This window comes from Macrotis lagotis, chromosome X (genome assembly GCF_037893015.1).
Source record: "Macrotis lagotis isolate mMagLag1 chromosome X, bilby.v1.9.chrom.fasta, whole genome shotgun sequence".
Taxonomy (NCBI): Eukaryota; Metazoa; Chordata; class Mammalia; order Peramelemorphia; family Peramelidae; genus Macrotis; species Macrotis lagotis.
Genome location: NC_133666.1, coordinates 669,650,594 through 669,667,090, shown reverse-complemented (window position 1 = coordinate 669,667,090; position 16,497 = coordinate 669,650,594). Strand labels below are relative to the sequence as shown.

General features: G+C 43.6%; 1 protein-coding gene across 1 annotated transcript in view; it reads left to right on the top strand.

Annotated features, from left to right (window-relative positions):
* The first annotated feature begins 347 nt into the window (after positions 1-347).
* The window catches only part of MLXIP (MLX interacting protein), a 68,300-nt gene continuing 52,150 nt past the window's right edge, over positions 348-16,497 (top strand). Inside the window, exon 1 of the mRNA XM_074205554.1 lies at positions 348-793. Coding sequence (XP_074061655.1) covers positions 348-793 — 446 coding nt within the window. The remainder of the gene's footprint in view (positions 794-16,497) is intronic.

Sequence of the window (16,497 nt, the reverse complement as noted above, 5' to 3'; positions counted from 1 at the left end):
GAGGGGGCGGGGCCGCAGGGCCTTGGGTCGCCCCGGGGTCCGGACCGCGGGGGGGGGGGGGCAGCAGAGCTGCCTGGGGGCGGGGCCGGGGCGGGGCGGGGCGCGCCCGTGCGCCGCGGCGGGCGGGGCGGGCGCACACTGCGGCAGGGCCGGCGCCTTTAAGAGCCCGGCCGGGCCTGCGATTGGCCGCGCCGCCGTGACGCGGGGGGCGGGGCCTGGCGGGCTCGGCGCCCCGCCTCGGGCTCGGCAGGGGAGCGCGCGGGAGGCGGCGGCGCGGCGGCGGCGGCGCGACCCTGAACCCGGCCCCGGCCCCGGCCCCGGGGGATGCCCCCGGCCGGCGCGCCCTCATGGCCGCCGACGTGTTCATGCGCTCGCCCCGGGGGCCTCGCGGCGGGCCCCGGCCGGCCCCGCTCCCCGCGCCCGCCGCCGGCGGCGACGACGACGAGGACTCGGACACGGACGAGGCGGGGGCCGCGGGCCCCGCGGGGGGCGGCCCCGGGCGCGCCGGGCCCCGACCCCCCGCCGCCGCCGCGGCGCCCGACGAGGACGAGGACGAGGAGGCGGAGGACTCGGAGCCGGCGGCGCGGCGGCGGGGCCGGCAGCAGATCATCCACAGCGGCCACTTCATGGTGTCGTCGCCGCACCGCGAGCACCCGCCCAAGAAGGGCTACGACTTCGACACCGTCAACAAGCAGACGTGCCAGACCTACAGCTTCGGCAAGACCAGCTCGTGCCACCTGTCCATCGACGCCTCCCTCACCAAGCTCTTCGAGTGCATGACCCTGGCCTACAGGTGGGCGCGGCCGCGCACCCCGCCGCGGGGCAGGGCGAGGAGGGCCCCTCCCCCACCCAGCGGGGCGCCCATCCCCCGCCGCGTGCCCGAGGGGCCGGGCGCCCCGGCCCGTGTTGGTGCCCAGGGCGGAGAGCACGCTGCCCGCTGGCAGGCGTGGGCTAGGCCGGGGCCCGAGACCCCTCCGTGCCGTGCCACTTGGGGGAGACCCTCCCGTGGAGAGCAGCTCCTCCCGCTGGGCCCCCACGCCTGCCCCACGGGGATGTGCCCACGCTATGGAGCGGGGCCCCTGGGAGCCCGCAGGACGGCCCTCCCCGCTCCCGGCCGTGGGCAGGCTGGTCACCCTCCCCACGCTCTGGTGAACAGCCTCTCCCCTACCATTCGTCCGCTCCTGCCCACCCAAGCCCTCTACCCGAGCCTTGGTGGTGCCCCTGCCCACTCAGCCATCCATTCCTCTTCCCTTCCTGCCATCCCATATGCAGATCCGTTCCCCTCCTCCCTTGCGGCTGGGACCCTGAGAACCCACTCTCCCACACTTAGCCCGAGGGAGCTCCTGTGCACGAATCCACTGGAAATGCTCCTTCCTCAGGGGAGCCGGAGGGTCGAGCCTCCCTAGGGGAAGCTGGGCATTTGGAAGATACCCCTAGAGGGGGATTTTATTTGGAAACTTATTTCTACCCTTCCCCCAGCATGGAAGCTCAGGAAATAATACCCTCCGCCTCATACTAGGATTGCCCAGTTTTCCCTCTCTAAGGCCCCAGGAATTCTCCCTTCTTTCCTGGGGAGCCAGAGAAAACAGGATTTCCAAAATCTACTTCCTAGCATTGAAGGAACTGGGAGATGCCCCTTCCACACCCAGTCTGGGAGTTTCCTCCTAACCTTGTAGATCTGGGGAGACAAGAAGTGGGGAGGAGACTTGGGGAGACATTGCCCTATTCCTCCCTCAGTCTACCCCGGGGAACCCCCTCTCAGCTCCTTCCCTTCCCCCCTGGGCAGTAGAAAGCTTCTCCTCCTCCCCCATGGATCTCTACAGCCCAACTTCTGTAGCATGTGGCACCTCGCCAGGCTGACAAGCAAAAAAGGAGAACTGGGGAATAGGAGAACCAGAAGGAACTCAGACTAGTCTGCCGCTAGCCTTCCTTCTTAGAACACTAGAACCGAAAGAAACCTTTAGAAACAACCAGGGTTTCAAATCCTCATGTTACAGAGGAGGAAGTTGAGTCTCCAAAAGGTTGTGACTTGCTCATGGCTAAGCAAGTGGCATAAAACATGGTTTCCTCCTCTGCCACAAAATAAGGATGGTCTTGTTGGCAGGGACTTTGTAAACTTGCCTTATTCTAGCATAAAATTTTAAGTTAAAATGGACCTGTTTGGTAGGGTCTTAACCATTTTTGTGTCCCGGACCCCTTGGACAGTCTGGTGAAGCCTGTAGACCCCTTCTCTTAATTTTTATAAATGTATAAAACAAAGTGCAAGAAATTACTAAGGAAACAAATTATATTGAAATAATTGTCAGGGTGGCTAGGTGGCACAGTGGATAAAGCACCGGCCCTGGAGTCAGGAGTACCTGGGTTCAAATCTGGTCTCAGACACTACATAATTACCTAGCTGTGTGGCCTTGGGCAAGACACTTAACCCCATTTGCCTTGAAAAAACCTAACCCCCCCCAAAAAAAGAAATAATTGTCAATGTTTTTAATATTAGTTCATAGACCTTAAGAACCCCCTGATCCAATCCTTTTCCCTAAGGGAAAAGGGCAACCCCTCAGTTTCTTTATTGTAAAATAAAGGGGTGCCATTAGGCCAATTTATTAAGTATTGTATATAGGAGTTGGGAATAAGAAGACAAAAAGCAAATACTTCCTGCCCTGAAGGATCTTACTTTTTGGGGGTGAGTAGATAGGCAGGTGGGGAGGGAGTATGGCCTAAGATAATATGCACACACACACACACACACACACACACACACACACACACAGTATTGGGGGCAGGGGCATTGAGGGATACTGTAGGCAGGAAAAGGTCAAAATTAGGCCTGTGCTTGGGCCATAGACTGAACCTGGGGAGTGGGAAAAGGGCAGCGATGTGCACCAAGAGTGGAAAGATAGGCTGGGGCCCCTTGTGAACTCGAGGGGTTTGCAATAGGGAGCTAGTGATGCTTTCTGGAGGAGGCAGTGAGGGCATCAGATTGGAAGATGATAGTTGTGCTGAAGATGATTAAAGAGTCAAGAGTCCAGCTTTGAACTTTATGACTTTTATCCTAGTGCTGGTTCCCATCCCTTCAGCACTTTGCTTTCAGAGGCTTTCCTGCTCTGCTCTTTTGAGGGAGATAGTTAGAGGCATACGGGTCTCCATATTCCAGGCCTATGGGACCTGCCTCAGAGGGTTCAAGTTGGCTTCCCGCGCACACCCAGCTGACAGCTCCCCAGGTCAGGCCTTTTGACTCTAAGGCCAGTGCTTTTGGCTGTTTTAGCTGTGTGTTCCCTGAGCCTCAGTAAAATGTAAGTGTTGGACTAGATGATTTCAAGGTTGAAATCTTAATGATCAACATGCTGTCTCTGATCTTAAAAACTAACCTCCCCCATTTTGGTCCAGAGGAGGTAACTGAGAGTGGGAGAGGCTTGTTCAAGGCAAATTTTCCTTCTTACTTGGCTTGTCTAAACCTTGAGTAAGTAGTGGGGTGAGGATCCCATGGGGATCCTGATTCCTGCTCCCTTGCTTTTGAGACATGCAAAGGATTTGGGGGACCTCCTAGTCCAAAAGATGGGTTAAGATGATTAAAGTTGGAGTGAAAGAGATTGGGCTTCCCGGAGATCCCAGCTGCCAGGAGCTGTGGAATAATGGAGAACTGATAGATTTGATATAGACTTGGCATCTTCAGCTGGAGGTAGATGGTGTTAGCCATTGACGTCTTAGAACCTGAGCTTCCCCACTCTCACTTCAGAGAAATCCTAGGGTATTGGAGCTGGAAAAGCTCATAAGGATCAGAGGATTATTTAGCAATTATACAGAGAAGGAAATTGAGACCTAGAGAAGGGAAGGAAGGCACTTGTCCAGAAGGTACATGCATAGCTGCTGACAATTAGAGACTAGGACAGTTCCATTCTATTTCTGGCACAGGGCTTACTGGTTTTAGACAAGAGGCCCCACCTCTTCCCTGTGTCAGTTACTGGGAATCCTAGAAGTGCTTTCAAGGAAGTGTGGGGTGCACGCTTCATGCTAAGGCTGAGCTTTGTGTGTTGTTAGCCACCAGCTGTTGGAGGGGGGGAAGCCTCTCCTTGGAGCAGGGGACTCTTCTGGCCTAGAGAGATGTGCCACCAGCTTTTAAACACTGCAACGGGGAGCCCACCAGTCCTGGGGCATCTGTGCCTAGCACTCTCCTCATAGCTTGGTTTCCATGCCAGAAGAATCCCTAAGTAACCTCTGGAGCCAGGGGCTGAGATTGGGAAGAGATGGAAGGATTAACTCTCCTTTCCATTAGATATCTGCATACATTGATTTGGACCAAGTAGCTCTTTGACATTGCCAGCTTTTCCACTTTCTTTGGAAGATTTGCTGGTGCTTGGCCCTTCACAGTTTGGGATTTAGGTGAGCTGGGCTGGCTTTCTCAAGGCTGGTCTGCAAGCCACAGAAGAAAAATTAGCTCTGACACCTTGACTGGGAGCCTTTGTCCAGGAATAGCTAATGCATGCTCTAAAGAAAAGACACTGGAACTTCCTTCTGCTTTTCGGTAAGCTGAGTTGCGACTTTCTAAATAGTTAGCTCCAAGTTTAGTCTTAATGTGTTAAAGCAGACATAGTAAAAATATTAGTCACTTGACTTGACTGTGGGCAGCATTGTTCTTCCTCCTGGAAGAAATAACCAGGCTGTATGTTCCTCTGAGGTCTGGTAACAACTCCCATTTCCTTTCAGAAGAATTTCCTTGGTGATTTATTTGTCACGTGTCTGCTCCTTAGCCCTGACTTCAATCTTCTAAGGCAGTTCCTCTCTTGGTATACCGGGTGTTCTTATTTGCATCTGCTCTGGGAGTGGGGGGCTATTTAAAAAGTAAAATGGAGGCATTCCTGAAACTCTAAGCTTGTAGGACAAGGTTCCTGGGGAGAAGACCAAAGCAATACACAAAGCCCCTTTGGGCTGCAGGGTACCTATCAGTACCCATCAGTATTTGGGGGAAGCCTTTTTCTTAAGGCATTTGTGAAAAGTAATAGTTTAAGGAAACTTTAATTCCAGTATTGGAGAAAAGATATTAGATATTATTGGATATTAGCTATATCCTTTGTTAGAGTGGTCTCTCTGTCTCTCTCTCTCTCTCTCTCTCTCTCTCTCTCTCTCTCTCTCTCTCTCTCTCTCTCTCTCTCTCTCTCATTAAAAAGAAGGCTTTAGATCAGAGCCTTAGTGTTCCCTGCCTGCTTAACATTGATACTTTTACACTGGGCTTCGCTGATAAAATAGTGAAAGAAAAGGGCTAAAAGCTTAGTTTACCTAAGCTGTTCTACCAGAAGAGGAGAAAAATAAAGTCATCCTCTTCCAAGATGTTTGGTAACCTCAAACATGTTTTCTTAAACTGTATTCTTTTCTTTACCTGCTTTTGGAACCTGGGTTTAGTGGTGGCACCTAACCACTCACAAAACCAGCAGACCTGTTGGCCATGCTCTGCTGCTCCAGAGTAGATGCATTTATTTAAAGAAGAGGACTAAGAGAGATGAGCTGAAATTGATAAGGTCTGAAAAGTGGTTCTGGAACATTGAATGTGTTCAGTGTAGGGTGCATTTTTAATGTCCATTTGTATTCTTAGAATGTTTTAAAAAATTATTTTTTGTGCCAATGTATTTCACATAACTGTACAAAAGGAGGAAATTTTGAAGAGATAAATGTGATAGTCTTTTATTTGAGTCTTAGTTTTTAATTTCTAGGGACCTATTAAAATACCAAATCCAAAGTAGAGAAGAAATGCAAATATGAGGATATAGACAATTTGAGTTTACTGTTTTCAAATTGAATAATTACTCCATGATTCTAACAAAATTATAAAGACATTCAAATTTTTAAAAGCAAAAATGTTATACGGAACTAGTCCTCCCTTAAATATATATAACTGACTTATAAAAAGTAAAGGGGAATTTTGTTTTTGTGTGTGAAGCATTCTTACCAAGGGTAATTAGCTATCAAGCGTTGTTCAAATTGTAAAAATAACTAGCCTGTACTTACAATATTGTTAGATTAGGGGAAAAAATTGATCTGAATTTTAAAAAAATCAGCCTTGTGTTACTTAGTACCACCAGTAATATAGCTTTAAAAAATAAAATGTATTTTAATTTCATTTTCCAAGTCCAGATAATCCAGATATATAGGGGGTCCCAAAAGTCTTGTCACAGTTTTGAGCTTTGACATAAATTATATTAAAAAACCCATATAGATAAAATAATAAGAAAAATGAACCTGCAAGATAGAACAGAAAACCCCAAGGGACTAGGAGTCATTGTACTGTGTTTGCAAGCCTTTGAATTTTAGGGACTCTTAACCCCACACCAAAAGATATATCTGTGAAATTTATTTTTATAAATAATTTATATTAATACTGGTTTGTGTTTCCCCTAGTCATTTCCAGATATCATCAGCCTTCCTTGTACCAAAGACAAATAAGACAGTTAAGCAAAATCAGAAACCAATTGGGCCTGAGAGTGTCTGTATATCCATTGCCTCTCCCCTTTTTTATCAGAAAGAAGTCATTTTGAATTTCTTCTTCTCTTTTCCAGGACCAAGATGGGCCATTGTAATTTCTTGGTGTTTGGCCTTGTTATAATGGTTGACATTGACTTTATTTGTACTAAAGTGAGCCTAGTAGAAAAAAAAGAGACAAGTGTGGGTAAAATTTCTCATTTGTTACATATACCTCAGTTCTCTTAACTATAAGATATAAATTCAGCATTTATATGGACCTGAACAGTAGTGTTCCTGTTCTTATTTTAGTGGCTTGTGTAATGTAAAAATATTTTCCTAGAGGTGCTGCCCTAAGATTTTTGTTTCAAGAAAAGGGCTTTGCTACTGGAAAAAGGGTTCTAACTCCCTGACTCGAGACTTACTATTAAATAAACAGTCCAGGGCAGAACATTTCATAAATGGCATCTCATCACTATTCCCTTCTCCTTCCCCATTTACTTAAGAAATTTTTTCCCCTCAAAAACCTCGGCATTGCTTTTGAAGTGAGGACTCTTAGGAGGCCTTCTTTTTCCTCTTTGGTTTTTGTAAATTTGTTAGTGGGTAAATTTATCTTGCCTGTTAGAGCCACTAAGCCCAGTTGTGATTCCTTTTCAGTTTTGCTTTTGCCTTTGCTGGGCAATCCCCCCCTCATTGTTTCCTTCTGTGAGGCTGGCTGTGGGATGCATTTCCTTTAACTGGCAGTAAGGCCCTTGACTGCTGAAGCTGACAGAGGAATGACCCAAAGACAGTTGGCTAGGTTGTTGGCGGCTGGCAGAGAAGTGAGAGTACAGTGGCAGGTTCCTGACCTTAGTTCTCCCATCGCTGCATTGACTTCCTGAGAAAGAGGGCCAACACGACTAGTGATGATGATACTTGGCTCCTACAAGAGTATGAAGTGAACTCTTTATTAAAAAAATTTTCCACTGGGACTTGAACCCTGAGGACTTCTAATTCAATATCTCCTCTTTTCTTGCTTCAAAATTTAGAACTCTTATCAATACTACTGGAGAGAGAGTGCTAATGAAAGGGCCATCTTCTGTGTACTAATGTTTCTAGCCTAGGTTCTCTCTACCTTCAACTTCCTGTCTCTTGCCCTCATTGTTTTCACTTTCTTCTCCCTCCCCTCCTCAAATTAGTACACTCTGTGCTTAACAGGTTAGGTTTCCTGTTAACTGCTACTGTTCCAGAGGAGGTTCAAGTGTTTATTTAGGGAGGAACAAAATTGTAAGAGAACGTTGGCTTTTTGCAAAGTGATTTTGGCATACTGGATTTTGTCCATTTACAAAAAGGCAGAGTCTCTGCTTCTTGACTAGTACTGATTTATTTTTTAATAAATATTTTATTTATTTTCCAATTATATCCAATAGTAGTTTCTACCTATCATTTTTTCTGTAAGATTTTGAATTTTACAATTTTTCCTCCATCCTCCCTTCCCCCCAGAAGGCAGCCTGATAATCTTTACATTATTTCCATGCTATCCATTGATGAAAATTGAATATATTGAGAAAAAAATCATATCCTTGAGGAAAAAATAAAATATTAGAGCTAGCAAAATTTATGTAGTATAAAAGACACAGTTCTTTCTCTGGATATAGATGACAGATGGTATTCTTTATCACAGATACCCCCTGATTATTGCACTGATGGAATGAGCAAGTCCATTAAGGTTGATCACCCCCATGTTGCTGTTAGGGTATACAATGTTCTGGTTTAGTACTGATTTCTTTCCATAGATAGGTGAGGTCTGAAGAGTTTATGTGGGGTGTGTCTTAGCTGTCATCAAAAGCAAGAGGAAAGGAACAATAGCTTATATTTCCTTGTTCAGTGAAACCCTCCATTTCCTTACCCCAGGGAATATATGAACTATTTGCTCAGGAGCTCCCTTAAATAAACCAAGTTGAATTCAACTGTAAGAAACAAGAAGAGAAAAAAAGGAACCATTGACAAGGGGAACAAATTTCTGTATCTGTTTTTTGAATCAAAGTAGCCCTTAGTCAGTTTCTTTCTCTTCTAAGTTTTCTCCTACATCCCTTTATTTATCCCAGATTTATCTTCTTGTTCCATTCTGAATGCTAAGAGTAGAAATGACCTTGTGATGGATATATTGATTAGTGAGACGGAATTAAATGATCTCTTGAAATAATTGGTTTAATCTAAACCTTGGTCTGTTAATTCTTCATATATCCATGTTTTCTATCTACCACTTGGAGCAAATAATACTTGTCTCACTAAGACTTTTCAACATGATGTAATGGTTAGAAACTAGATAGGATGTTAGCAGATCGGGTATGATAGCAGTTTGTCTGCAAAGTAGCAAGCTACTTCAACCAGCTTCAGTTATACTCCAGTTCTGGAATCCTAGTTTTTAGATAAAACTCATTTAAAAGATGTCAAGTAGAATCATTATTATGGGGGGGGGTAACATTTATTGAACTTCAGGTGAAGTTCTACTGGAAAACATTACTCATGATTGGTTCTTGCCTTCTTTACATGTTAAACAATGCTATGTATGTTTATCACCCATAAAAATTCTAATAAAATCTTAAACAATTTTAATTCCCCCTCTCCCCTCCCCCCCCCTTATCTTGAGCATTCTGGTCAAAACTTTTATTATCTTGTACACTTGATGTGAAATTAAGGAAGAGAATTCATTTGTCTCCATACTTAAAGGCAAATCATTTGTATAAGTTTCCTACTTAATCGTATATTTGAGAAAGGTGTAAATCAAGGGAGGAGGATCACTTAATCTTAATAGTTTCCCTTAGGCTATAATTTTTTAGAATGATTGTCTAGGTAGCATATATAAATTGGTAGTAGCAATAGTAAGAAGTTAAGAGACTGTACTAGATTTAACAGATAGTGTAAAAGAAAATACATATTCTGGAATAGAATTCTTTTTAGATTGTTTAAAGTTATAAGCATATGATTGCAATACAGTGTATGGTGTTTTAATCAAAAACAGTTTATAAAAAATTTGATCTGATATACATTAATATGTAATCATTGTGCTACATAGTAATTTTTTTGAATTGTAAAGATTTTATTTATTTGGAATTTTACAATTTTTCCCCTAGTCTTACTTCCCTACCCCCCACCCCCCAGAGAAGGCAATTTGCCGGTATATATATTGTTTCCATGGTATATGTTGATCCAAATTGAGTGTGATGAGAGAGAAATGAGAGAGAAGAAAAATAAAGTATAAGAGATAGTAAGATCAGATAATAAGATATCAAAGGCAATAGGCCTTTAGTCTTTGTTCAAACTCCACAGTTGTTTCTCTGGATACAGATGGTATTCTCCATTGCAGACAGCCCCAAATTGTGCCTGATTGTTGCACTGATGGAATGAGCGAGTCCTTCAAGGTCCCAATGTTTTTCTGGTTCTGCTCATCTCGCCCAGCATCATTTCATGCAAATCCCTCCAGGCTTCCCTGAATTCCCATCCTTCCTGGTTTCTAATAGAACAGTAGTGTTCCATCACATACATAATACCACAGTTTGCTAAGCCATTCCCCAATTGAAGGACATTTACTTGATTTCCAATTCTTTGCCACCACAAACAGGGCTGCTATGAATATTTTTGTGCAAATGATGTTTTTACCCTTTTTCTTCATCTCTTCAGGGTATAGACCCAGTAGTGGTATTGCTGGGTCAAAGGGTATGCACATTTTTGTTGCCCTTTGGGTGTAGCTCCAAATTTCTCTCCAGAAAGGTTGGATGAGTTCACAGCTCCACCAACAATGCTGCATAGTAATTTACCAATTACTTAGAAGCAGTTAGATGGTCCAATAGATAGTGTAAGACTTGAAGTCAGGAAACCTCTGAATTCCATTCTTGCTTCAGATACTTATTAGCTATTTGACTTTCCTCAGCTTCAGTTTCCTTGTCTGTAAAAAAGGGGATAATAATAGTGCTTGCCTCACAGGATTGTTGTGATAATCAAATGAGATTTCATTTCATACCCACAGCAACAATAGCAGTGTCACAAACTTTAAGGAATTATGTAATTGGTAGCCATTATTAATAATAATGATAATGGTTGTCCTTCATTCTTGAAGACCATGACATCAGGGAGGTGATACCATGAGGAGCACATGAATTTTGGATTTGAGTGAGGGAGAACTGGGCTAAGTCACCAGCCTCACTTTTTCCTCCAGAGCCATCTGGGTCCAGTGGCCAAATGTGTATGAGGATGGCTGGAGATGACCCTGGATGTGAGGCCATCAGGATTAAGTGACTTGTGCCCAAGGGCACACAGTTAGTAAATGTCTGAAGCTGGATTTGAACTCAAGTCCTGATTGCAGGGCCAGCGCTCTATCCACTCTACCACCTAGCATTTAACTAATCCTGATTTTTATAGTTCTTGTCAATATTTAGGGGCAGTTTTCCTTGCCTCTGTGAAGACTTTGATAATTTTTCACAAGAATGTGAAAAGATAGAAAGAAGTCAACTAATCTTTCAAGAATCAGAGGAAGACTAGGTGCCTACCCCTCCTCATGACTCAGAATTTAGGGTATTCCTTTAATATATGAGAGGCTAAGCCTCTCATCTGACAATCAGTGCCCTATCATCCCTCCCTTACTATGCCCTCCCATCTCTCCTATGGCTATTGCTGCTCCTGCACTACCTACAAATGTATCCATGTCCAAACTCATTGAGAAGACATCTATAATAGGAATTACTACTTCCTCTCACTCTCTTAAACTTTCTGTCATCTGACTTCTCATGTCATCATTCAATAGAAATTTCTCCTTTTATGTAGCCCTCATCCTTTTCTAATCTCTCTGCAACCTTTGCAGTGTCAATCTGTTTTGATTGCTTCTTCTCAAGGCTCCTTTGTTGTCTCTTTATCCAGGTCATACTTCATAGCTGATTGTCCCCCCCCCCCATAATTCCACCCATTTTCTTCTCCCTCTATACCTTTTTATTTGTTGATCTAATCTTAGATTTAATGATTTCTATGCAGATCTATTTATCTAACCCTAACCTCTTTCCTGACCTCCAGTCTCATATCTCCAATTGCCATCTTAATTTAAACTCAAAACTGAACTCTTTATCTTTCTCCCTTAACCTTCCCCTCTAACTTCCTTAATGACTTGTTGGTTGACATTCCTCAAAACTGATAGGGGAAGATATTCCCTAGTGAGAAGTTATAGAACCCGGGAGGCAGCATAGAAAAGAGAAGATGGAGAATTCTAAAAGCTAGTCCAGTTTAGGGACTAGTCTTTTGGTCGACCGGGTTGTGAAAGAAATGAGTAAAAATCCTTCATGAAATGGAGAATTGTCAACTGGTCATTTTTTTCCAATCCTACTCAGAGTGGCACAGGGTAGAAAGATGTATCACAGAAACCCAGAGTTTGTACCCATTTAAAAAAATAAACTGAAATCCTAAATTCTGATCCTGCTTTTTCATTGCTGCCGTTCCTCATTCAAATAACAAAGGTTAGAATTATAGAAATCCCAGGTTGCTTACTCAAAGTGATTAAAAAAGGGAGACAAATGTTAGAGAAACAAATGTTATTTAATTCAGTAATTATTTATTGAGTTTCTTTTTCAGATCAGCCTTTTCTCTCATTTCCCTCTCCCCTGCCTTGAAAAAGACCTTTGTTACAAACATCTGTATTTAAGCAAAACAAATTTCTCACTGGACACATCTAAAAGTAAGCTGTCTTAATCTGCACTCTGAGCTCTCTCTGTCAAGATATAGATAGCATGTTTCATTATTAGTCCTCAGGAATTGTGACTGGTCATTGTGCTGATGAGAGTTCCCAAATTTTCTTTTCTTTTTTTAAAATTTATTCAACCAGGATGCACCATCTCATCCTCTAATATCCCACCCTCATTGGAAATTTCTTGAAAAATCTTTGTTTTATTCTGCATTCAGTTTTTCATCTTTAGCAGAAGGTGGGTGCCAGGTTTCATCGGTACTCCTCTAGAACCCTAGATAGATGGTCATTACACTAATAAGAATTAAGCATAATAGTATTCCATCTCCTTTATATATCATAACTTAATCTTTATCCCCCAATTTATGGACACATCTACAGATTCCCATTCTTTGCCACCTCAAAAAAAACTAAATATTTGAAATTTTGCTTAGGACTTGGTTAATCCATCTCTTAATTTACCCTCCCTCTAATCCCCCTTTTTTCTTCTTTTCCTCTTATATCACTGTTGAGTGAAATATATTTCTGTTCCCATCTCTATGTGTGTATTTTTCCTTCTTTTGACCAGTTCAGATGTGAGAAAATTATATGAAATAATATTTCCCTACTTTTGCTTTCCTTTTCCCTATCCTCGAAGTATATTCCTTTTCCTTTCACTTTCCATTATTAAGATCCTCATAACAGAATCACTCCCAGGCCTCATCTAATAAGACTCCCTCTATGAACTAATGATAATAGAAATTAGAGGAAGGAGATAGTGTCATCTCTCAATATCTGAATGCAAACATTTTACCCTTATTTAGTCTTTTTTCATTATTCATTCATATTTATCTTTCTATATTTCTCTGTTTGTAGTTCAATTTCTCTGCAACTCCAATCTTTTCATCAGGCATGTTTCTGGTTATTCTGACTCTGTGGGTGGGTTTTCTTGGTAAAGATATTGGAATGGTTTGCCCTTTCTCCAACTCACTTTACAGATAAGGAAACTGAGGTAAACAGGGTTAAGTGACTTGCCCAGGGCCACATACCTAGTGTTTGAGATCTGATTTGAACTCAGATCCTCCTGACTCCAGACCCAGTACTATTCATTACATCACCTAGCTGTCCTTAGGAATGCTCAAAAGGTCTCTATTTTAATAAAGATCTTTTTTTGTTTGTTTGTTTTTGCCTTTCAGTAGGATTATACCCAGTTTTGCTAAATAAATTATTCTTGGTTGTAAGCCCAGATCCTTGGTCTTTTGGATTAATATATTTCAAGCTCTACTCCTTAAAAGTGATGAATGCTAAATCTTGTGTGATCCTGACTGTGGCTTCTTGTTACTTGAATTTGAGTGGGAAATTTCCTAGTGGGAAAGTTCTTGAAGTCCTCTCAGGGTTAGAAACTGTTTTTGTCAAGAAAACCTTGCATTCCAAAGGAGGTTCGGCCACCTGTTTTTTGATATGACTGGGGGGACAGTCTAACCATAGACTTCATTAAGATAGTGATGACTGACGGTTTCAAGTGACCTCCCCATGTGATGGGAAAAATATTGTGAAAACATTTCATTCTTTACTCTGTTGCTGGAGTAGATTTTCTGTGAATAAGATTGTACCTTCAGAGATTCAGTCATTGGGTAAAGGAGATGGTTGATAGGGAGGGGGAACCTGCATTAGGAGATTCAGCTCTGCCTTTTACCTCTTGCCTCTTCTTTTTGGTGAGATTTTTGAGCCTTCCTTTTCTTGAGAAAGAAAATAAATTTTCTTTTGCTCAGACCCAGTTTCTGAAGATTTTGTTGAGTGGATTTTTATCCCACACAAAATCTTTTTCTCTGTCTGCTTACAGTATTTTTTCTTTGATCTAGAAGCTCTGAATTTTGCTTATAATGTTCATTTGGGGTTGGGGTTCTTTGAAGCTAACTAGTAGATTTTATTTCCACTTTATCTTCTGGTTCTAAGAGATTTGGACAATTTTCTTCTAAAGATTTCTTGAAATATGATGGTTAAGATTCTATTTTTTTGTCATTTCATTCAGATAATTCAGTGAGTCTTAAATTCCCTCAATTTGTTTTGCCAGGTTAATTGCTTTTGCTATGAACTCTCTTTATTTTTTTTCCTATTTTTTCGGCTTTTTGACTTGTAATATTTCTTATTGCCTCATGGCTTCTAATAATTTCATTTGAATTTCCGGGGAATTTATTGTTTTGTGCCTCTAGTGCTAACTTCTTTTCCAACTTTTCCAACTAGCAGGCTCATTACATTTATTAAAAATGTTTTTCACTCTTAACTCTTGATTCCTCTCCACCATGAATTCTAGTTGAGTTTCTACTCAAATTGCATGTTCCTTTGAAGCATTTCTTGTAGGTCTTTTTGGAGTCATTCTCTTTTGGGTTTGTCTTGACTATCTGTTCCTCATTCAAGTGCTTGAACAACAGTAAGAGCCATTATAGTGAAATTCTTTTGGTTTTCCCCCCATTCTTCCAGCCTTTTTGACTTCAGACTTGATATTAGATCTGGATTCTGAAGCATTTTTGAAAGGAAGATCTGGGCTGGCTCCATTGCTTCTTTCATGGGGTATTAAAGGGTGGCTTATTCCAGGACCTCAGGGACAAGCTGGACCTGCAAGCTCCCCAAATGGTCAGATCCAGAGCAAAGTGTGATTGTTTTCTCCCAGTCTGAGTTCTGCAGGTCCCTGGCTCCAAGCAGAATGCAAATTTCCCTTTGGCCTGTGATTCCTGCCCATGTTACTCCTCTGCAGGCTGTGTTATGTGGTAGAAATAAGACCTCGCTTTGTGCTTGAGGTCTCTGAACTTACCTGGAAGCCACTGCTGCGTACATGCACTCTTCTCATTCTACTCTGGATCTGGAGCCTGGGACTGAGGAGTGAGTGACAAGGCTGCCAGGTGCTACCTGTCACCATCACAGTATCCAGTGTGAGCTGGGGAGATGCCCTATGAGACTTACTCTTACCTTACTGGAATACCTTCTCCCAGGATGCTGGATTGCCCTGTGTGGGGTGGGCTGCTGCTCTGACCCTCTCTCTAATCTCTGTCTGGAGAAGGACTCCTGTGACCTCCTGATTCCCTGAACCTCTGGCTTGTTTTGGGGGTTGTCTGTCCTTGGTGTTATGGTGTGGGCCAGGTAGAGCCACAGATACCCATCTTGAGAAGTTGGGTCTCCTCCAGGGGCTCCTCCATGGTACCCTGGCAGATGCCTATTACTTGCTTGTGTGCTCAGCTGCTTCTTTCTGGCTGGCACCTTTGTATGTGCTTGTCTCTGTATGGGAGTTGTTGCTGACTGGCTTCCTGGCACAAGGATGTGTATAGAGTGTTGACATGATTGCCAGGGGTTTGATAAAGAGTGTGAGACAGGTGGAATATGGAAAGAAAATCCTGGAGGAGAGCTCTGTTCTCAGGACTTCCTTAACAGAATTTCTCTTGTGTTCTTGCCAGTTTCTAAGCACTGTGTCTGAATAAAGCCCAATGACTCTTTCCTTGGGTCAGTCCCTAGACCCCTAAGGGAGCCAGGGTGAGACCTTTTAGAATATAGGTCACTTTTGACCCAAAGGAGAATGGAAGGTGGTTAGAAAGGCCCACAGCTCAGTCTGACTTCTTTTTGGCACGAGTCAGGGGAATTGTGGCCTTAAGGTTGACTTAAGGAAACCTGTCCCGTGAGCTGGCCTTCCTGGATGGGCCAGTTTGAGTGCTTGCTCCTTGAGGAGGGGGCAGTTCTGGTTCTCTGGCTCTAAAAGCAACAGGTCACCTTCAGGGTCAAATGACTTTGCTCTGGGGCAGGGTCACATGTGTCTGGTCTTTTTTAATGGATCTTCCAAAGTCATGGGTATGTGAAGGGAGAAATTGGGGGAAGGATGGGCAGAGTTTTCAGATAGGCCTGACTGTGTTGTAATTTTCTCACAAAGGAATCTTTGTTTTGGGGCAAAGTGGTGGTTAGGTTGAGTTGGTTTGACTTGAATCACTCTAGGGCTCTAAAACTGACTCCTTTCATCTCAGGCACTGCTAGAGAGTTGGGATGGAAAGAGAACTGCTTGTCCCAGGAAAGGGGGACAGAACTCCCCTTTTTCATTCCTTTTCCTCTCTGTCTTATCTATCTCAGAGTATACAACTCTCCCTCCAGCTGAGTGGCCGGCCCAGCTTCGTTCTGGACCACAGCTGGTATGCGGTTCTCTTCCTCCTGGGTGACCAGCCGGCGGGCATTGGGTTTCTCCTCATCACGCCATTAGCTCGTGGCCTCAGCCTCATTTGGCTCTTGCCTGTGCTATGCTTGAGACCACCTGTTCTGGCATTGGTTCATTTTCTCTCCGGGCTGTCACAGCTGAAATGTCCTTGCTGACATTTTAGCTTGGCATC